The sequence below is a fragment of the Haliotis rubra genome, unplaced genomic scaffold (genome assembly GCF_003918875.1).
Source record: "Haliotis rubra isolate DU_JTF1 unplaced genomic scaffold, ASM391887v1 Scf262, whole genome shotgun sequence".
In the NCBI taxonomy this organism is placed as follows: domain Eukaryota; kingdom Metazoa; phylum Mollusca; class Gastropoda; order Lepetellida; family Haliotidae; genus Haliotis; species Haliotis rubra.
Window position 1 is genome coordinate 1012631 of NW_025766692.1, and position 23682 is coordinate 1036312.

The window sequence follows — 23682 nt, forward strand, 5'->3', positions numbered from 1 at the left end:
ATTAGGTAGTGTGCCTTCCAGTGAGTGATGAGAAGGGTATTAGTTGATTAATTTAAGGGCAGTGGTAGTGGGGAGATTGCACCTGAAGGTGAGAGAGAAGGATAGGATTAATAATCAGTACCTGCTTCATTTTACCCTAGTCTTGCAGATAGGATTATTTGGCACATTGTGTCTTACAAATATAGTGGTATAATGCAGTGCAATAATGACTTTTCAGCTCCAGGATTGTGCAATATCGCAGGTGGTCGACCAAAAGTGTAAGTGCCTACTATTTCACAAATTTTCCTTTCCACTTTAAAGACATGTCATGACATTTAGATTATCCTGTACTGATTCAGATAATGACAACATTAAACATGGTGAGAAATTGATTATTATTGTCCCCCGCCACAAGAAAGGGGACTATTATTCAGTGGCCCCATATGCAGCGTCCCAAATTCTTGTTAATGCGATATCTCGTGAACTGTTGTACCCAATGTCTTCAAATTTGGTGACAGCCTACATTGGGGTATTACGCAGACACCAGTCGATTTGGGTGACCTTGACCTTATTGTCAAGGTCACCACAACACAACACTTTTCAAACTGTTAACTGAATATCACATGCACTGTTGTAACCAAAATCTTCAAATTTGATGACAGCCTACATTGGAGGATTACCCAGACACCAGTTGATTTGGGTGACTTTGACCTTATTTTCAAGGTCACCACAACACTTTGACCACTTTTCAAACTCTTGTTAACGTGATATCTCATGAACTGTTGTACCCAAGCCTTAGCCTTAACGTTACGATACATGCAGTAAAGTATTCAGAAACTTGATTTGTTTTGTTTTTTATTGTTGAAAACCGGACAGGCAAGTTTGTATCCGGACTGGTAATTTTTTAAAGCTACCAGTCCGGCTGTGTGGCTTGGAATTTTGGGAGTTTTAAACACTGGTTGTACCCAGTGTCTTCAAACTTTGGCGACAGCCTACATTTGGGGATTACGCAGACACCAGTTGATTTGGGTGACCTTGACCTTATTTTCAAGGTCACCACGACACTTTGACCACTTTTCAAACTTATTTAAATGTGATATCTCATAAAACATTGCACCCAATGTTTTCAATTATGTTGACAGCCTACATTGGGTGATTATGCAGACACCAGTCATTTCAGGCATCTTGTATGTGAGCAAAAAATAAAAAGTAGTAAATATAGATATTTCATTATCTTTACGGAGCTGCTATCTAGGGATCAAATACTTGTAATACCAGTGTATTAGTGGCAAACACTTGTTATTTTAGCAAAACAATCATATTATGTCCCCAAAATGAACTGCTAGATTTTGGAGGCTGCTATGACCTGCCAGCTAATCAAATACTTGTAATACTCAGGTCCTTTCTGAACTTTACAAGTCTTTACAAGCTGACTTTTTTTATTTTAGAACCATGTTAACCTTTAATGCTGTATTCTGAAATACTGAATGTCTTTCCTTACAGATCGCCAGTGCTCAAGCTCTTCTCTTTTCTCTATCCAAGAGACAACTTTAATGTAAGTAAATGAACATGACATTTTGATAAAGACTGCATGCTTTATAAACACTCCCTTGTAACTTTTCACATACCATCATCCAGGGTGCTTATTTGTTCAGTGGGGCAGTGGGGGTAGCCTAGTGGTTAAAGCGTTTGCTCGTCACACCGAAGTTCCGGGATTAATGTCCAACATGAGTACAATGTGTCAGAGACCATATACCGGTATGTGGTCTCTGAATGTGTGAAGCCCATTTCTGGTGTCCCCTGCCATGATGTTGATGGAATATTGCTGAAAGCGGCGTTAAACCAAACTCGCTCACTCATTATTTGTTCAGTTATGTTAAATCAAATAAGGAAATTCATGCAGAATATTGTTTCTGAAGCTCACTGTGGCTGACGTTGGCGAGGGGCTTAGTAGAAAGAGGTCTATTTATCAAAAGAAAGAAATACCTTCAGTTACGTAAACCTTAGTGGTTACGATAAAGAATTATCAGCCAATTTCACCGTTGAGAAAAGAAATACCATATTTGTAGTTGTTGAACTGTCATGGCTTAAGGGTTTCAGAGGGTGGTGTTGTGAATGGTGGTTAAAGTGTTGACTTATCACACTGAGGACCCAGGTTTGATTTCCAACATGGGTAAAATTTGTAAAGCCCATACTTGACTCCCTGCCATTTATGGCTTGATTGTTTGTAAAAGTGGCGTCATACCACACTCAATCACTTGTTGGCATTGCAGCATACAGTCTTCCTGTCATGCTTGTACTGAAACATCTTTCAGATACCCTATAAAGCTGTATGGTTTCTGTATTTTATGTTATCAGTAGGGGTGACTATTGAGGGGTAAACAACTATTGCGATAGCGGTAGTCTATTGCAACATACTGTTGCGACCAACTATTGCAATACTATTTCAATACTATTGCAATAGTTTTCTTCTCCTTCAGTTGACTTATTTGAAGTCATTTCCCAAGTGAATGTATAGTTTATATGAAATAAAAACAAGTTGAAGTAGTTTCAATCTCTTTTAATAATTGACAAGAAACTTGAAACCAAGACCAAGTAAACCGTTAAAACATAAACTCAATGAATTGAAAGTCTCCACCCAAACATCCAGGGTTTTTTTGCGCATTTATCAATGAAAGTCAATTACTAAACTATCGATAGTCACGTATTCTATAGTTAATTTTTCGTTTCTACCATCGATTAATTGCAATCAGAGACTAAACAATTGCAATCCATCGATAGTTCGATGCATCGTTACAGCCCTAGTTATAAGTCTTTGGAATAGTTAGTGATCCAGGTTAAGTTGCATCAATGTTTACTGCATCATCTGTTGCTTCTAGTTTACAATGTTGATGTACTACAGATCAATATCAGCATGAATGGGGAGCATGTGGAAAGTTACGTGGTCCCAACCGTGCCCACGGCTGAGTACCTCCAACGAGCCTACCCTCCTCATTCGGCCGATGAGCAAGAGATGCCTAAACTACCTCCGGGACAGTTCTCCTACAGGCTGGAAGACCTCGCCTACACCAGGAGTGGTGACAAGGGAAATAATGCCAACATAGGTGTGTATACAGTAGTGGTGGTCCGATTAATTGAAATAATCAAAGATTGGTCGTAGTGACTTAACGACCAAACAATCGATCATAATTTCTCATAATCGAACACAAACAATTCTGGAAGACTTGTTTTCATTAACAATATTTTTCACATGGTTGGTTTTGTCTGTTACATTTCGGATGCACTACAAGCTCGTTTCAAGTCATGATTGAATTTATCTTAAAGATTCCAAGAAATTTATGTTCCTAACATACTAGTCATCCTTTAAAGATGTGAAATTTTGCCAAAAGATCCCAGAAGAACTACATTTTTTCCCCCTTATTTTAATGTGCATTAACAAATTTCATAAATGACGCTAACCAATTATTTTGAGATTTTAACCAATTCCCAACACTAGTATACAGGGGAACATAGGTACAGGGCCCATGGGCAGGGAAAGAAACCTTTCAAAATTTCCCATTTTACCGCAGGACCAGTGAGTGGACAATAAGTAGTGGTCCTGTCTGTACTTCACTGGTCTAAAATAATATTTGCAGATTTACTTAAAAAATTCACTGGCCATCAGGACCACTGCAAACTTATCATTTAGTGATCCTAATGAATTTTTACTAACCAGGGACCACTGGACCAGCATAAATTTCACACACAGAATTGGGATTATAGCGGTTAAAAGAGGAGACATTGGATAAAATAGTCATTATGAATGACCATGTTGAGAGAGTGTCACTGTTCCCCAGTGATGTTGCTGTTATCAGTTTTCTGGATTGTCTGAATCACTTAGTTACATACTGCCATGGGGTGGAATATTGCTGGGTGGTGTTCAGCAACAAGCTAACTATAGAATTCATGAAAACAGATAAAGCATTCTGGTACTAATGATACTTTTGTTTCAACTCAACTGCTTGGTTATACATGTATTTTATAACAAAACTCTTTTCAAAGTTGTAATATTCAATGTTTGGTTGAAGTAAATATATACAGTTACACCTGGATATACCGCCCTTGGATATACTGCCAAACTGGAGTTGCCAGAACAGATTTCCTCTCTATATAATTATATTAATATAATGCCAAACTGGATATACCACCTCCTCCGAGGTTTTTGAGAACAAATGTTCCAATTCCCTGGATATAACTCCAAGTTGGATTACCAAATCCACTGCATGTTGGTGTAATTCAAGAGTTAATCCATTTCTTTTTAAAATCAGAACAATAGAGTACTTTTCTAATAAAGTGTTTATCTAAAAACATGTACATTGTTACATGTTTGGTGATAGAATAATCCTCTTACTATCAAAACAGGTTTGTTTCAGGAGAAGGGAAGTTAATTGGTGTGTTCATTGCCAAGTTGATTTGCTGTATGGCATATGCTGTACTTGTACTCACCTGGATATACTGCCAAAATATGTCTGGATGGATGATGGCGGTATATTCAGGTGTAACTGTAAAACTAACTGACCTGGGTCTCCTTTCACGAAGCAACCTTTGCTAAGGTTAACCTTAACTCTAATTCTTTAACATTGCACTAAGGTTACCTTAGTGATTTACACCTTAGTGCAATGTTAAAGAATGGGAGTTAAGGTTAACCTTAGTACAGGTTGCTTCGTGAAAGGAGCCCCTGGATGCTCAAGATACCAGGAGGAATATGTGCTTCCAGCACAGCACCACTTTGACTTAAGCTAGTTTTATAGTGCTAGCCCACTGAGATACAAAGCCGCAGTGAAGCATGAATACCCCACTCAGACACATTATACTGACTCCGAGCTGACCAATCCTTGTTGTACCCATTAATGCCGAGCGCCAGGCAGGGACCAACAAGTACCATATTTTAACGTCTTTTGGTATGATGCGGTCGGGGATCGAACCCGCGACCTTCCGCTCTCCGGGCGGATGCTCTTACCACTACACCACAGAGACGGTCTCTTGTCACAGAAATCTCACAGCTTTTTCTTCTATCATGGAAGTCCATTTGAGTCGTGCATATCTCAAGTTTTGTTTAATGTGTATGAAGTTAAACGCCACTCTGTATATTTTAATACATGTTTTACTTATCACAGGGTAATATTTTTGGTTTTCATTTAAAAAGGTCTTAAAAGAAACTAAAAAATGAACATTTAGACTTCTGCTGAAATGGAAAGTTAATGGCATGCATTTGGGTGCATTTAGGGCTGGGCCTAATAATTCTGTTACCTCCCTTTGCTGGCTTTTTATCCAATCAGGTGTCCACACTGGGAAGTTGAGCATACCAATCACAAGGCTTCTATCATAACTCACTTTCGCTTATTTTATCTAACCGATTAAATTGGCACCACAATTGTTGCAGAGGCACTCTGAAGGAGTTCTAGAATTTATGTTTTGAAGGTTTCAGACCTGTCGATTTGTCTATGATTTTTTCCCTAAATCGGTGTCGCACAGCTAGCAAACCTTCATGGCTGCGGGGGCTATCTGTGTTGACACTGGCAAGTTATGTTGTAACGGCTTATCTGATTGGCTACTGTGAGATGGCGGACCCAGCAAAGTGAGGTAATAAAATTATCAGGCCGAGCCGTAGATGCACCCAGGGTACTAGTGGAGATTTATCGGAACGTATACCCTGGAGATTATCGAGGATGGTGTTGTTATTGCTCTTATTGAAACTGAGAAATTCTCTGTTGAATTATGATAATCATGATTTACGAGAAAAATAATATATATATGTATGAATTTGCAGACAAAATTGAATTTAGTGACTTGATATGCTTGCTGGCGCTACCCTTTGGCCAATCAGATCCTCTTTAAAGCTAGATGATGCTGTTTCAGGAGTGGTAGCTCGCCATCCTCTGTTCTTGCCATACATCAAACAAGCACTGACAGCAGAAGCCGTGGAGCAGTATTTCTCTCATCTGTTCCCAGACAGGATAGGACCAGTGTGTAGGAGAGTCAAGAGGTAAACTCAATCTTTCCTTTGATGTGTAGAGGCCCATGCTAGGATTTGAACCATGGACCTTCTGATCATACCGTGTCCACATGGCCAAAGAAGTTAACACGGTCAGCATGCTTTAACTTGGATTGCTCATGGATTGTTGGATCGATGCTCACATACGTCACTACTGGAATTTCTAACACTGTACTGAGCAACATGATGATATCATGTGTGAAAATACATTTTCTCGTGAGCCACACTTTGTAAGACTGCCAGTACTTATTTATCTCCCTTTGCATTCCGATATGATGTTACTTCTAATTACGTTTGAGGTGCAAGGTTTGATAGTATCCTTGATGACTTCCCTTTTTTATGAATGCAAATTAATTGTATTGTATTATGACATAATTGTGTGAGGTCAGTTTGGGGGTATCAGGGCTGGAGAAAAAGTGTCTTTCTCACGTTTTCTCCGTAAACTTGATGTGTGTATCAGAACATGCTGTCCGGACCCAGAAGGGGGTGCTTGACCTTTTTGTGGTGAAAGTTTGTTAAATGTACTTCGGGTGAAAAAATGAAGCGTGCACCCCTCCTCTTCTCAATAGTGTGCACCCCCCCTTTCTCAAAAAGCTGTATCCGCCCCTGCTATGTACATAATATATGTATAATATGCACCTGTGATAATGTCCTCATAATGTATGGGGCAGTGGGGTAGCTAGTGGTTAAGGCGTTGGCTCGTTACACTGAAGACCCGGGTTCAGTTCCCCACAAGAGCACTATGTGTGAATCCCATTTCTAGCGTCCCCCGCTGTGATATTGCTGGAATATTGCCAAAAGCGGCGAACAACCACTCACTCACTCACTCCTCATAATGTACACTGACATCACTCTCCTGTTATTTTTGTTGCAGGTTTGATGCCCCAGGCATACATGGTATCAACTTCCTGCTGACTAATGCGCTGGGTGGTGGTGGTATTGCATCTCTGCGGAGTGATGCTCAGGGGAAAGCTCTTGGCCAGATACTCCTAGACTTCGAGGTCACAAATGTCCCCGACTTGCAGACAATGGCCCAAGATCTACAAGTATGAGGCTGGAAATGGCATCTTCAGGAACTAACATCATACTTCAAGAACTAAAATCATACTTCAAGAACTACAAGTATGAGGCTGGAAATGGCATCTTCAGGAACTAACATCATACTTCAAGAACTAACATCATACTTCAAGAACTACAAGTTTGAGGCTGAAATGGCATCTATATAGGAACTAACATTATACTTCAAGAACTAACATCATACTTCAAGAACTACAAGTATGAGGCTGAAATGGCATCTTCAGGAACTAACATCATACTTCAAGAACTAACATCATACTTCAAGAACTACAAGTATGAGGCTGGAATGGCATCTTCAGGAACTAACATCATACTTCAGGAACTGACATCATACTTCAAGAACTAACATCAACAAGTGATAATCATTACAAACAACACTATTATCTGAGGATTGGCATTAACCATGTCACCACCATGCTAAAACATCACCTGGGATATATTTTCTATGCATCATCCTTTGTTAGTTTGACAAGACAATGACTGTTTAAAGTTACAATAATTCATCCTAGAAATTTACATTTATTTGATGAAGGAGTCAAAACAAGCATGAGTTAGTGCTCAGAATAATTTGTTCCTGTAGGAAATGTGCAATATGAATCATGTCAATAAGTATTCCTTGGTAATGTTGATAATTATGTTGATGGTCAAGACCTGCTTAATAAGCATGAAAGGTACTTATCACTACTGTTATGGTGCATGCAAGATAATAAGGTGTGTAGGGATCAGGGCTTCATTCAAATACTGTTTGAGTAGACCCCAGGAAACCCCTCAGTTTGGAACACTGATATGTATGGCACAAATTTTAAATTGAAGTAACTGAAAGGAGCATTGTAGTTTCTCCTTTTTTTATTAAATTCCATTCCTTTTGAATGTCTGTTTTGAATATGTATGTGATGTATATAGTTATGATATTGTACATATGATATTAAGGAAAATTTTGGTGTAGTTTATACTAACTTATATACTCCCCACCAAATAAAATGTTATATTTCTGTACTTTGTCTCAGTTCTTCTTAATCCAACTCTATCGACTCTCATACAGACACATACATGTAGATGTAAGGTAATGGTGAGCCTTGGCACTCATGGACCCGCGAAGATCCGAGTTAGAATTGATCTTCAGTAACCCATGCTTGTCGTTAGAGGCGACTAACGGGATCGGGTGGTCAGGCTCGCTGACTTGGTTGACATATGTGACCGGTTCCCAATTGCGCAGATCGATGCTCATGCTGTTGATCACTGGATTGTCTGGTCCAGACTCAATTATTTACAGACCGCTGCCGTATAGCCGGAATATTGCGGAGTGAGGCGTAAAACTAAACGCACTCACTTGGCACTCATGAACTGAAAATGCATGAGAGGCAGAATTTTCATCATGAGCTGATACTTTGGTGTGTGATGTGTATTCATTTTCGCATCAATGAAACCATAGGGCTCGTGAAACTAAAATTTACATGGGTGATCCTTGTGACGGTCCTTTGTACTTGTGTGGTATGTTTATGTGGAAAAACACCACAACAGCTATATTGAATACATCATTTTCACACACTGTTCAGGTATATAATCACTATGTATTTTACGTGTGTGGTATGAGGAGTAACGAGTCATATTTGTTGTTTATCCACCATGCTACCAGTATATGTCACAACTGTCTGTCTGTGGACATACTCTGTGGTGTAACAGATAGACTATCAAACAAAAAGAAGTTATAACTGGTACTTGTTGCTACAAAACAAGGACTGTTTGGCTTGAGTTGGTCTGCCATATCAGAGACAGTATCTCCGTGGATTGCACTAAAAAAAATAGCACTAGGAAACTATCACAAATACCAGCGTTCGAATTACCTCCCTGCCTGATTTATTTTCAACATGGACTGCCAGATTCTCAAATTCACCTGCCCGACGGTCGGGTTAAAATTTAGACATATATATGAAGATATTTTGTGGGCAGGTAAATTTTGGTCAGGGCTGGCAAGTTTTACATCTAACCAGCCCTGTGGTCTGGCTGACATTTTTGGGAGTTTCATACCCTGCAAATACAGGTATTTACAAGCTGATTGACAAGTCACTACTGAAATACAATAATCTTGAACTAGGCCTTTATGCCTTAGGTTACCCAGCTTCTAAATAATCTGGGTCTCTCATACCAGTGGCTAAGGTTCACAACCATAACCCCTACACTCTCACTTCACCTATACCCCAGTTCATCTACACTTAATCAATGCATGTTTTCTCAATACACCTACACTTTGCTTTGGTTCACCCTACTCACTAGTGGACTCACCCAATTAACAAACGGGCTTGACTCATTTCTGAAGAAACTTGGGGATTTGATTTCTTAGTTTGTATGTTGTAATTCAGTCATTTTAGCTTTTTCACGTTTTATGTTATTAGCGTTTGTATTGCAAAGCTATTGCTATGATTTTTCTTATGATTTACATAACATTACATCATAAGTACCATCTACAACTGTTGTGATGTGACTAGGCATGATATCCAAGTACGAGACTTGAACCACCCTTATCCGTTACACCACAAGCACGACTTACAATTGACCTGTCACAAAAGCCAGAACTATACACACAATTTAATGCCATGAACAAATCTTGTCTTGTGTTCTGCTGCACACATCTTAGAAACTTAGAAAAGGTCACAACACTCTATTGTCAAGACTCCATAACACTATAATCAGCAATGGGATTTATGTCCTGCAAAAGGTGCAGAACAGTATCAGTCCCCCGCACCTGAGAAGATCCAGTAATCTTAAACACTTATCTACTAGGGATGAAACGGTATACTGCGGTATTAATAGAACCATGGTATTTTTACCTTGATTCGGTATACCGTAATCCAATCCAAAACTGTTTTTTTCGGTTTTCATACCGTCATTTTATTAACCTTTGTAGACCTTTTCTAAAATGTCTAGAAATCGAATCGTTTTGTCAAAATCTATGCATTTCTTTGCTAGACGGCTCTTGTAAATTTTCTGCATTATGATCAAATATACCGAACCGAACCTAAGGCCTTGTACCGCAATACGTACTGTACCATGGTAAGACCATACCATTTCACCCCTATTATCTGCACCAGCACATTTCCTAATTATTGTCTAAGGTAAAGATCAGATGATGATATTCTTGTAAAAATGTTAAAGAACACTTCCGTATTACGATCGGTAATTTCTAAAGTAGTACATATGTGTCAGTATAATAATTATTGTGGGACACTCTGCAATTGAAGACATGGCTTTCTTGTGATAAAAGTGATATATATCATTGCAGAATACTCTCAAATTTCCTTCATGGTACCTCTACCATCCTTGAAAATAATATGGATCCAGATTATGTGGGTGATAAAACATACACTTAAGTTGTGAAGTTTTATTTAGATCACTTTGTAATAGTCCTTAATTTATGCTGTAGATCAAGTTGCTTTGCTTCAGAACAATTTACAAGATGAAGATAGATCAAACTGACCTGTTGTTTTTTGCAAGTGTGCAGGGTTAAAAGAATTTTCTTCATCACACCAGGACACAAATGTACACAGTGGTGAGGAAAATTGAGGTAAGAATTCTTTTCATTACTTCACGTCGGAATGAAAATTTAAGGTAGACAGGAGATGGGTAAGATGAACAGCTTTGCAGACCTACAGAGGCATCTGTATGTCGTGTACTGCAAGGTCAAGCATGTCATGATTAAAAGCTGTGAAACATGAGTCAACAAACTTGAAAGGAAAGATTTCTGCCCGTAACCCCTATTGTTTTTATCCTTCTATGCCTAAGAATAGATGTTTTTTATAAAAGCCCTAACCCTGAACCTAATCCTAAACGTAACCCAAACCCCTCGAAATAATCCAAATAAATTAAATACATTTCAAGCGGAGGTTATGGGTGGAACTCTTACCACTTGAAATATTTTTATTTGGACATAGTTGTCAAGAGAAGTTACAAATCAGTTTTTGTCTTAATAAATAAAATAGAACACATATGTATCAGATAAGAGGTTTTAATATAATACACATTTCTTTCACACACACATTTAGTACACTGTCCTCTCTGCACTCAACTCTTCACACAGTTATAAAAGAGTCCAGCATCACAAGCCATGCAGTGTTCTCAGGCGTTCACAGCCTTGAATCTGTCCTCTTTCTTGCAAACAGAAGGTGTTGTATCTGGGAACATGGTGAATCTGTCATCAGAGCTGTTCATTGGACCTCTGTTGTTTCACAGCAAGCTGGACACAGATCTCCATTGCTGATTACATAATCTGCTGCACCACCCATGGCACTGAAGACAAGAAATGTACTACAATGTAGGAAATCTTTCTGTTGTCTTGTTGTTAAATGCTCTTTTTATCATGATTATTCATGAATGCATAATTTTACCACAGTTTTGCAAACAAAAATTCTACTGAAGAACCAGTATACATTGGAATGGATCCTCCATGGTAAAACTCTCACCTGTAACCATGGTAACCCCTACCTCAATGTTTTCAAGAATCATTATCATTCGATATTAGGGCGATAATTTGCTTCAGCTGGCTCCTTTGCAGAAGCCAATAATGGGCTATTTCTGAATTATTATTTCATTTTTGACTGGCTATATTTGCATACACTAAATAGTATTTTAGCAGTATTTTATTGGAATATATCTAGAAGACTGAACTATATATCCCAGACGAACCTGTGAATTAACATTATATTACCCAAACCGTAAGATTTTAGTTCACATATAAATTTCTATTCCACAACATATAACGAACTTATATGCCTGTGTCCTGCACACGGACTAGTTTACTTACATCCTCTTATTATTCCACATGTAATGCCGAACATGATGACATTTTGTATCGTCATGAGTCGAGCCTGTTTCAGTTCCTGTTCTGCCCTCTTCTTATCCTCCTCGGGATCTCCACGAGTGGCTTGTTGCAGACGAATCATACTCGCACGTGTGAAAACTGGGGCTGTGAAGTCAAGGGGAGGTCACTCTGAAATGCTGTGCTAAAGCTGATGACATCACTGTGTGTGGATACTTGACACATTGGTTCAAATCCATCCACAACAATAACTTTATATAAATTGAATATAATGGACATGTTTTCTATGACTCGAAGTGTTTAAATGTTGAATCTATTACCCTTATGGTATTTGTATTATGTCTCGACACAAGGGTATGTCAGAACATGGGTTACATTGATCCTGCCAACTTTTTTCATGGACAGGTTTTCGATGTTAGAGTTGTTAAGTGTAGTTAGTGTGCTTATAAGGCCACTCATACTTGAAATGATCTGAACCAGAGCTTATTTTCCTTTGAGAACATTTCCCGCGAACTCAAATTTCACTCCACGTCACTCATAGCGCGTCGATAAACAGGCACACTTCAGCAACCCATGTGCTTGCCATAAAAGGGCGACTATCTTGTCGTAAGAGGCGACTAACGGGATCGGGTGGTCAGGCTCGATGACTTGGTTGACACATGTCATCGGTTCCCAATTGCGCAGATCGATGCTCATGCTGTTGATCACTGGATTGTCTGGTCCAGACTCGATTATTTACAGACCGCCGCCATATAGCTGGAATATTGCTGAGTGCGGCGTAAAACTAAACTCACTCACTCACTCACTCACTTTTTCATAGTTTGTGAAGAGTTATCCCCCCTTGTTTGCTTGATAGCAGACGATGTATTCAGTGATCCTCCGTATGGATGATTTAGAGAAGAGGCTGTTGATTTTAGAGTATTCTAACAAGGACATCAGATCAGCTAAAGTGATTTCAAGTAGAACAGGCATCCCTGTGTCCACTGTTTATCGTGTTTTGACAAATATTGCGAATGGACATGGCATTGAGCACCAGGGAGGCGCAGCTAGGTAGGCCCAGAAAATTGACTGTCGGTGACAGGAGGCGGCTTGGTATTCTTTTTTCTAAAAACAAACGAAAGAGTTTAGAAAACTTAAGGCTGGATATGATTGATAGAGGAACTGTGGCTGTCTATAAGGAGACAATTAGAACTGAGCTGCATGCAATGGGTTGGCAGAAACGTCGAGGAATTCCATCACTGATCATGAAACCTGAACGAAAGGAGTGAAGGTTGAACTGGTGCTTACAGCATATAAATTTTAATTGGGACAATGTGATTTTCCCAGATGAATGTTCTGTGTGGCTGTTTCCTAATACACTGAAATTCTGGACCAAACAAACTGTAAAACCTTTGTATCAACGCCCAAAGTACAGTCCGAAATTTAACGCGTGGGGTGGCATATCTGTGTTAGGGGCAACGCTCCTCTGTGTATTTGAAGGGAATATGAACAGTGAGCGGTATACAGATATTCTGGAGGGACATTTACTTCAATCTGCTCACGGAAATGGAAAGTGTTCTATGGAAAATTTTTGATTTTCCAGCAGGACAACGACCCCAAAACAGCGTTCAAAGCATTCACAGGCCTGGTTTCGGACCCACAATATGACATTATTAGATTGGCCAAGCTATAGCCCTGAATTAAATCCAAAAGAAAATGTTTGGGGACTGATGAGGAAAGTGTCAATCAGAAAAATCTGACAAATATTGCTGAAATGAAAGAAGAGGTAGTCCGATATTGGGACAGAATGGACCACGACTTTCTAGCTTCTTTGATCAGTAGTATGCCCCGCCGCATTGAAGCCTGCATTGCTACCAATTGTGACTTGACAAAATACTAACTGTTCACCTGTCTTTGAATCTGGAGTGATGCTCTGCTAATATTCACTTTTAATACGTGAGTAATGAGTAAAAAAACCCAACATTTACAATCTTTAAATTCTCAATAATTTCTGGTTGTACTGCCGAGGAAATTGTCATGAACACACACTTATGTACATGCCACTCACGTACAGCACTTTTACATCCTTTAGACGAAGGTGTAGGAGGTCGGAAAAGGACCGAGGTTTCGGACTAATGTGTTCACGGCTATTGGGATTTGTACGTCTAATGTGTTCACGGCTATTGGGTTCTGTACGTCTAATGTGTTCAGAATTATCCGGTTCCAAAGTCTCAGGTTTCGGATTTTGGGGTTGTGTCTATCTAGTTCAGGAATATTGTGTTCCAGACTATCAGGTTCTGGTCTAATGTGTTCAGGTCTATCATATTTTGGACTAATGCATTGACTATCGGGTTCTGGGCTAATGTGTTCAGGAATATAGGGTTCTGGGCTAATGTGTTCAGGACAATCAGGTTCTGGGCTAATGTGTTGACTATCAAGTTCTGGGCTAATGTGTTCAGGACTAAATAGGGTTCTGGGCTAATGTGTTCAGGACTAAATAGGGTTCTGGGTTAATGTGTTGACTATCAAGTTCTGGGCTAATGTGTTCAGGACTAAATAGGGTTCTGGGTTGATGTGTTGACTATCAAGTTCTGGGCTAATGTGTTCAGGACTAAATAGGGTTCTGGGCTAATGCGTTCAGGACAATCAGGTTCTGGGCTAATGTGTTGACTATCGGGTTCTGGGCTGTGTTCAGGACTATCGGGTTTAGGGCTAACGTGTTCAGGACTATCGGGTTCTGGGCTAATGTGTTCAGGAATATAGGGTTCTGGGTTAATGTGTTCAGGACTATACGATTCTGGGCTAATGTGTTCAGGACAATCAGGTTCTGGGATAATGTGTTGACTGTCGGGTTCTGGGTTAGTGTGTTCAGGACTATCGGGTTCTGGGATAATGTGTTCAGGACTATCGGGTTCTGGGCTAATATGTTCAGGACTATCGGGTTCTGGGTTAATGTGTTCAGGACTATCGGGTTCTGGGTTAATGTGTTCAGGACTATCGGGTTCTGGGCTAATGTGTTCAGGACTATTGGGTTCTGGGCTAATGTGTTCAGGACTATTGGGTTCTGGGCTAATGTGTTCAGGACAATCAGGTTCTGGGCTAATGTGTTCAGGACAATCAGGTTCTGGGATAATGTGTTGACTACTGGGTTCTGGGCTAATGTCTTCAGGACTATCGGGCTCTGGGCTAATGTGTTCAGGACTATCGGGTTCTGGGCTAATGTGTTCAGGACTATCGGGTTCTGGGCTAATGTGTTCAGGACAATCAGGTTCTGGGATAATGTGTTCAGGACAATCAGGTTCTGGGATAATGTGTTGACTACTGGGTTCTGGGCTAATGTTTTCAGGACTATAGGACCTGGGCTAATGTGTTCAGGACAGTCAGATTTTGGACTAATGAGTTGAATATCAGGTTCTGAGCGAACGAGGATTCTAACCAAAGGTTTTCAACAAAATGCGAACAGGAGTGTACCCATTCATTCGTTGACGTCTCACCAGGTATTAAATTCAAACCTGGTGGATTCAGAATGCATGTCTTGGAAGAAGTCATGTTCGCCTGTACTTCATGCACTTGTCTTTGCACACGTCTCACACACAGTTGTACAAAGGTCACCTCACACGTGGTGTGTGAATACAGCACTGCAGCAAATCCATGGGTGTCTTGCATGTGTCAGATAACTGGAGAAATAATCAACTGGTAAGATGACTGAATGACCGAGGCGAGGTGAGGTGAGGTGGGTTTAACGTCGTGCTTGAGAATATTTCGCTCAAATGACGACGTGCATACGTGTGTATGTGTATGTACGGCTGCTTGTACTAGCCCAGATTGAAGCTGGTATTATAGTGCTAGCCCACTGAGATACCATGCCCCAGTGAAGCATGAATACCCCACTCAGACACATAACACTGACTCCGAGCCGACCAGTCCTTGTTGTACCCATTAATGCCGAGCGCCAGACAGGGACCAACAAGTACCATATTTTAACGTCTTTTGATTTGACGCGGTCGGGGATCGAACCCGCGACCTTCCGCTCTCACTGAATGACCTAGAGACAGTGTAGAGAACGCTTGTTCAGATCGTGCCTAGGTGTCGATAGGAAAATATGCTGAAGCTGTTTAACGCCGCTCTCAGCAATATTCCTGCATTATGGTGACAGTCTGTAATAACTCGAGTCTGGACCAGACAATCCACTGATCAACAGCATCAACATAATCTACGCAATTTGAATACGATGACATTTGCCAACCAAATCAGCAAGCATGACCCCACGGTCCCTTTAGTCGCCTCTTACGACAAGCATGGGTTGCTGAAGACCAATTCTAACCCGGATTTTCTGAAGCTACTTTTCAAACATCCTTTTATGAAACGACGTGAAATGAAAAGATCAGACTGAAATCACATATTTCTGTATGTCAATATAAACATACAAACAGGAACTACACTCTAGTCTATAGGAGGATGTGTTAATATCGTGGTGATTTGGTTGGTTGGGTGTCACCTTGTGGATCGAGCTCATGCGATCTATCACCTGTTCGAGTTGGCAAGACTACTTATTTGTTATAGTCTGGCGTGAAAGGTCATTCACACAAGCGATCAACATTTAGCATAACATCTTTAGACATCGCTATTGCATGCAGCAAAGCTAACACTTAGCCACAACCTTGATTGTCCAGGGTATGGTATCTCCATGCCATCATAGTATCAATACAATCGAAAGACACAGCTTGGATATTTGATGATTATATTATAACACTACTAAAATCATTATATCATCAGAAAAGGTCGAGTCGAGTAAATATATGTTTCAATCACCTGGAAACAAGACCTTGATCGACAAACTAATCTGCCGGAACGGATAACGGTAGCTATCGAGTGCTCGTGTCAAGCTCTGCTTAATCTTAACTAGAAACTTACATTACTCTGATCTTTTTAAACTCATACTGCTTGTTAAAGGCACGATGTCACACCACACGTCTCTAAAAATTAACAACATATGTCTCTCACTAATGCTATCAACCCGAAGGGAAGCTATCATATAATTTATTCCAAAACAAGTAAGTATTTAGATTACAATATCAAATTAAAAAAGTTCGAATGAATTAATGCAACGTCGCGCCCTCTACCGGCTGAACATTATTTCAAGAGAATCCCATAGAGTTATGTCCCTTGGAACGCTCTTTATGAATATCCTACGCACAACTTGTGAATGAAACCACTTCAGCAAACACCGACAATACCGCGTGCGACAGTTTTCGATGTACGGAGGAACTGATTACATCATTTATGGTAAGTATCTCTGTTTGGAAGCTGTTCGCCTCGACGTTTCAATTATCGATTTCAGGCAAGTCGTAAGGGATAATACGTCTTTTATAACATCAATAGGATTGGAAGCTAAAATGAGTGTACATGCCCCAACATACATAATATAGACCAAAATATTGTCGAAAATGTGTGACATTGTGTCTGTAAGCAAGATATGGTCAACGAAAGTGTCGGACTGGTTGTATCAATACTGGTGTCATGTGCTTAAAAGGAATTCAATTGTGACGTATTAGGTCACGTGTTACTGTTGGTCTTCTAGCCTTTGGGAATCGGTCGATGATTTCCTTTAAAGTCACGAAACTGGTGTAGCCACATACATAATGACACCTGAAGGGTGCACTCTGACTTTGATATTGTCTGATGGTTTAACTGTGCCCTTAGAGCTGCCATCAAAGGGGTCCATCAAGTTGTAGCCCTTGGACAACGTGAGCCCTAGGGATTGAGCCTGGACGGTGGTGATCCAGGGGTACTTATACCCATGGGTGAGGATGTCACTGTGGAAGAATACAATGCCCACACTACCGGTAGGGAGAAGGGGGCGTGTCCACACGTCAACAGGACCAATCTGAAACAACGGATTGACTGTATCATAATTGGGATATTTGAAAACAAACTGAGAAGTAAAGCCTTTTAACGCCATAAAAAAGATTATACACAGATGGGCCTACTTGCACAAAGCGATCTTAGCGCTACGACTATCTTAAGCCTATGTTGGAGAATGGGAAATACAATCAAGAGAAAACTTTGTTCTGGTTTATAGTGTTTTATGGTGTCTCCTAGAAACTTTTACCGTCATGATTTTCTTTCCCTGGACACCCATCTTGTCCTGGTTGATAGCAATCAGCCTCCTGTTTTGTAGAATATCCCTGGAGCTGTTCCGAATGTCCCGGAGATCCGTCGACATGAGGAGTGGTGCCGCCAGTATCGCCCACATGGCCATCTGTGTCCTCTCCATGTCCGGACTCAACCCGAAGTTGCCCAGAACCAGCTGCAGAGGACGTGAATATAAAGATAAAATAAAAATCCATCAAAATATCAAATACGACTGAAATATAACAATTGTGAAAGTAAAGCAATCAAGCAGTTACAGCATAACCATAAGAATATGCAAAACAACTGTAATACAAAATGTGAATGTAAATCCACCAAACGCTAGATCATCACATCCCATCTTGATCAAATGATCCCAATTTGTCTCAGTTATTGACGTACAGTTTCCCAGAAATTATCGAGAAAATCGTTGTTTCCTAATTCTGATAATAGAATTTTAAAAAATGTGTTATATTTTGTATTAAGGTACTCAGTATGGGAGGCTTCAGAATGAACCTTAATACATCAAGAGTTATCTCCCCTGGTGTAGCAGGCCGCTTCCTTTGTTGACATGGCGGATTTGACAGCAGAAGAGAAAGGAAAGCTGGTTCAAGATGATTTTGAAAGGGATGTGACTGATGCAAACTAGTTAGACGTTCCTCTGTCTACAGTATACAGAACTTTGAAGAATATTCAGTCAGGAGTTGGGACTTAGCACAAGGCAAGGCCAGGGAGGCCTAGGAAGTTAAGTACTAAAGATCGCCGGCACCTTGGTCAGATCGTGAGAAGGGGAAAATTGAAAAGCGTTGAGAATATCAGAAATGAAATGATTAATAGAGGAAGTCCTCATGTATGTAATGAAACCCTTATACAAGAATTACAAAGACTTAACTGGGTGAAAGAGCGCGGAATTCATTCCCTCACCATTGATGAAAGATGCACAAAAAAGACGTGTAAAACTGGTGTTAGACTCACGTAAATGAAGATTGGGATAATGTTGTTGTTGTTTTATGAAAGTTCTGTCTGGCTTTTTCCGAACTGTATGAAAATTTGGACAAAAGGTACCGTGAAACCTATCTACACCCAAAACAACCCGAAATTTCACATGTGGGGTGGGATATCATCACGTGGAGTGACGCCGTTGTGTATTTTCACTGGAAATTTGACGAAGGAACGATATGTTGACATTTTAAATGATCACCTCCTTCCAACGGATGTATGAAGATAACTGGATTTTTCAGCATGATAACGATCCAAACCAAACTGCGGACAACACAAAACAGTGGTAAGTTTTAGACTGGTCCAGCTAAAGCCCAGATCTTAACCCTATTGAGAATGTGTGGGGACTAAAGGCAAAATAAACCAAAAAAGACTTAGAAATATTGAGGATATGAAGAAAAAGTGGTCGAATATTTGGATACGCTGTCACACGATTTCCCACAAAATTTTAACCACTGGGCTACCCCACAGTGAACCACTTGCCCGAAATACAGATGCGGCGGCTGCAGTGGTAACGTGTTTAAACTGCCGAAATGGCATCGTCTTAGGTTTCTGGGTGTAACATCAAGGATGATCTGATAACATGCAAATGGACCAGGTTGTGAACCCAAAACCTATCCGGACAAAGATGCCTTTCGATCCCCAATGTTTCTCGCCCATTAAACCCTTAGCTACCTGAAACTATGCCTCTCATGTCAACGTCCGTGGTGATTGATGATGGTATGCCAAATTGCCAATATGTGTTTTCTGCTAAGCACATACACACCATTGTGGACATCCAATCCCCGACGTTTCTTTATTGCGACAATCATGAATATAACGTGTCCTCTTCCTCTCAGGCTCCTTTTCTATTCAAAAGTCCACCTTGATTAAAGACGTCTTTGTGGACACTCGAACTCACTTGTCTTTCTATTACAAAAAGAGATCGGGGTAGCCTTGTGGTTAAAGTGTTCTCTCGTCACGCCTAAGACCCGCGTTCGATTCCCCACATGGTTACAATGTGTGGAGCCCATATCCTATGTCCTCCGATGTCATATTGCTGAAATATTGCAAAAAGCGGCGTGAAATTAAACTCATTCACTCAATACAAAAAAACGTTAGCCCTGGTCCTCAGACACCATTTTGACGTTGTGAAAATATTATTTAGTAGTTTGTCGAGAGTCTGACCATGTCGGGGTCGTTCCAGCCTCCAGGCCCTGCGTACTGACTGAAGTTACCCACGTCCTTGTCGAAGAACTGTATCGTATTAAAAAGACTGTCCCAGCCGTCTTGCATGTCCCTGTAGTTCCTCCACGTGTTGCACGTGCGGCGGATAGCTGCGAAGTCAGGCTGAAACAGTTACTCGAATTCATACTAATGTATGGGACATGCCTACGTTCTCCAGATATAAGAAAACGCAATGTTACAGGTTATTGCTTTTTCCCGATTGCATGCTTTTTCGTGATTGATCGAGATTACCAGATTTTACGTTATTTGCAAATGTGATACTCTCGTATTCCCAAACTTAAACATACTTGAAACATGTAAATGTTAGATCGCGAGATTCTGTCAAAAACTGCAACAGTGCATTGTCTCATGACCCCTAGACACGTGACCATATTTGATCTTATTTGATAAGACACTGTACGACTTAACTAATAATTTACCTATATTGATATTCTTGGCTATTTCTTAATCATAAATTAGTATAGAAAATGCAAATGTGTTTCTTTCGAATATGTTCAAACATGTTAATTATACTAGAGGAGCTAGATATTTAGATAATATCTGGGATCAGGTAAAGTGACTTACAGTCTTGCCTTTCAGTGATTCATAATTTGGCCATTCACAGGAGTAGATCATAGGTCGGCCAGTTTTGTTCAAATACATCCCAAAAATAGGATAACCTGCGATAGAAAAAAATATGTGCTTTGGACAATTCATAGAAATGTAGTCTCGTGGCATGTTGCGTTGACAGCCTTGAAATGACATCTGACTGACACTCACCATAGTCGTAGTCGCCGAGGTCGGCGTTGCATCCGTCCATTTTAACAAAGTCCACGCCCCAGTCTGCAAAGGTCTGGGCATCTGTCTGAAGGTAGAACTCGCTGCCTGGGTAATGGCTGCACGTCAAATGACCAAAGTCTTGGTGAATGCCGAACTTTAATCCCTTAGAATGAACCTGCCAAATGTCAAATGCAAAACTAAAAATTAATTTGTAAAAATCCAATTTTACTCTTCCGTCCATTCCATTCTCAGCTCCCTGTGAAGTATTCAACGTGAAATGCCTTATATTAGGTTTACAGACACCGTCTATCAGGTTTTCTGCTGTGTGAACAGTTTCATATTTTGAACAAGGTTGCCAAGGAGATGTCATATGCGGCATGTGTTTCAGGATTGGACAGAGCCGAAGTCCTGTTGATACAACTTATGAGTCAACATTACTGAACACGATCACCCGTCCCTCGTTTCACCACAATCGCCGTCTTCATTTCTGTTCTTAACAGATTCAGAAAATGAATCTCATATGAATTGCAATGAAACCACACTCACGATCCATATCCTATCGTATGGCCTTACCCCGCTTTTAGCAATATTCCAGCAATATCTTGGCAGGGGACACCAGAAATGGGCTTCACACAGTGTACCCATGTGGGGAATCGAACCCGGGTCTTCATCGCCCTAACCATTAAACTACCCCACCACTCCTCCTGTGCCAAGGATATGATGGATAAATCAGACATCAAAACCATAAAGCCCTTATAATTAGTCGTAAGAAATTATTCTGGTTGCCAACTCTTACGTACATAATCTGCGAGCGCTTTCATGCCGTTAGGGAACCGTGTCTTGTTGGCGTAGAGACGACCGTCACTGTCGCGGGTATGAGCTTCCCAGCAGTCGTCCACGACGAGGTACTCGTATCCCGCCTCCAGCCATCCGTCAGACGCCATCCTGTCCGCTGTCTGTCTGAACAACAGCTCGCTGCCAACAGGAAATAAATAGAAATTAATCTGAATTAAATGGACTCAGACGTCTGATAACGTGAGGCAGGTCCCACGGCTTTGTCAGAGAATGGGAAAGGTGCTCTCAAAGCAAGACTCAGGGATTCTGAGATTCGAACCCATTGCTTCCTTGTTTAGAGACCCAACTTTCCACAAGAAACGATCTTAAGGCGACTGGGTCACATCACCGTCAAGATGAAAAATATTACGAAGAGGGTTTCGAAAACTTACATGATTTTTATATTTATCATAGGATATTTATATAGAGCACATATCCACGAAACTAGTGCAAGCTCAAGGCGCTGGTATTTTTCCCTCGATCATTGGATGGCAATCTCAACGGCACATCGTATTATCAATCTCAACTCCCTGGGGAGTATACAACTCTTACAACCACTAGGCGCACCGTGTTTTGTGGCTTTCACATCCTAACGAGGTACCCATTCACAGCTGGGTGGACCGGGACACATAGTCACAGCACTTTGTCCAAGTTCTCTGCACGTTGCTGTACCCGCAACTAGGTGTTTACGCTATTCATTTGACCCCCAAATAACAAAAACGTTACTAGGTTGAAAGGTTCCCCCGAAATGTAAGCATCCAAAACACAACTATGATGCTCAGGTCAAATACAAATCATCGAATAACCATTTCTTGTTTATTTCAGCCCTCATCAGACATGGGTGTCTTCTAATTTTTGCCCTCACTTTGTTACAGACGAATCAAATATACCTACAAACTCTTGCTCTGCATGTGAGGTGAGGTGAAATTGGGTTTAACGTCGTGCTTGAGAATATTTCGCTCATATGACGACGTACATGCGTGTGTACGTGTATGTGCGGCTGCTTGTACTAGCCCAGACTGAAGCTGGTTTTATAGTGCTAGCCCACTGAGATACCATGTCGCAGTGAGGCATGAATACCCAACTCAGAGACATTATACTGACTCCGAGCCGACCAGTCCTTGTTGTACCCATTAATGCCGAGCGCCAGGCAGGGACCAACAAGTACCATATTTTAACGTCTTTTGGTGTGACGCGGTCGGTGATCGAACCCGCGACCTTCCGCTCTCCGGGCGGTCGCTCTTACCACTACACCATGCAGGCGGTTCCTCTGCATGTGTCCACAATGAATAGTAAAATATAGAAACTTCTAACACACTTCTGTCACCTTGGACTGAATGTTAAAGGTTTTTTGGACACTAGTATAACTGGTCAGACACAGAATCTGGTAGCTGAGAAGACTGTTCATCTACGACTGTAAACTCTCTGTAAGCACGGGAAATATTGTACCATACATCCTCCATAGACTAAGAACGTTTCAGTCGCCAGTCATATCCGATGTAATCAACGTACCCGATACAGTTCTCTGGATCATTAACACAGTCTATATTACACCGGAATCTCTCCCAGTCCAACCAGCCCATGGGAGGGGTCAAGGCCAGGCCGTTGTCAAGACCCAAGGTCAGGGTCAGAGCATTCAGGAAGAGGAGAACCAACGGAAACATTTCTCAGGTAAATATCTGCAACAAATAAAGAAAATCGAAAGTTTTGTAAAGAGGAATACATGCTGAAGATTGAACATATGTGTACAGGTGCTGTCATGAAACAGATCATACAACCTGGCGGCTTCTGCGTCCAAAGAGTGGTGGATACTACGTAATCACTGATCGTGCTACCAGCATTCCTTCAG

At 40.7% G+C, this 23682-nt stretch overlaps 2 protein-coding genes and 1 long non-coding RNA gene across 3 annotated transcripts in view; 1 reads left to right on the top strand and 2 right to left on the bottom strand.

Annotated features, from left to right (window-relative positions):
* LOC124280218 overlaps positions 1-8086 on the top strand; it is a 35879-nt gene extending 27793 nt beyond the window's left edge. Inside the window, 5 exon segments of the mRNA XM_046716114.1 lie at positions 218-257; positions 1483-1534; positions 2882-3083; positions 5878-6004; positions 6888-8086. Of these exon segments, the coding sequence (XP_046572070.1) occupies positions 218-257; positions 1483-1534; positions 2882-3083; positions 5878-6004; positions 6888-7065 (599 nt within the window). The 3' untranslated portion in view covers positions 7066-8086.
* Positions 8087-11077: 2991 nt separating this feature from the next.
* On the bottom strand, positions 11078-12184 carry LOC124280198. The gene is made up of 2 exons (XR_006899612.1): positions 11889-12184; positions 11078-11374 (listed from the first exon to the last, which is right to left on the bottom strand). It is a non-coding gene; the product is annotated as an uncharacterized LOC124280198 (long non-coding RNA).
* A 5300-nt stretch (positions 12185-17484) lies between these two features.
* LOC124280219 (alpha-N-acetylgalactosaminidase-like) lies at positions 17485-23682 on the bottom strand. Its single transcript, XM_046716115.1, has 8 exons — positions 23612-23682; positions 23346-23512; positions 21800-21974; positions 21000-21174; positions 20805-20899; positions 20181-20342; positions 17995-18192; positions 17485-17769 (listed from the first exon to the last, which is right to left on the bottom strand). The coding sequence occupies exons 2-8, from the start codon at positions 23495-23497 to the stop codon at positions 17497-17499; spliced, it is 1230 nt and encodes a 409-aa protein (XP_046572071.1). The 5' UTR covers positions 23498-23512; positions 23612-23682; the 3' UTR covers positions 17485-17496.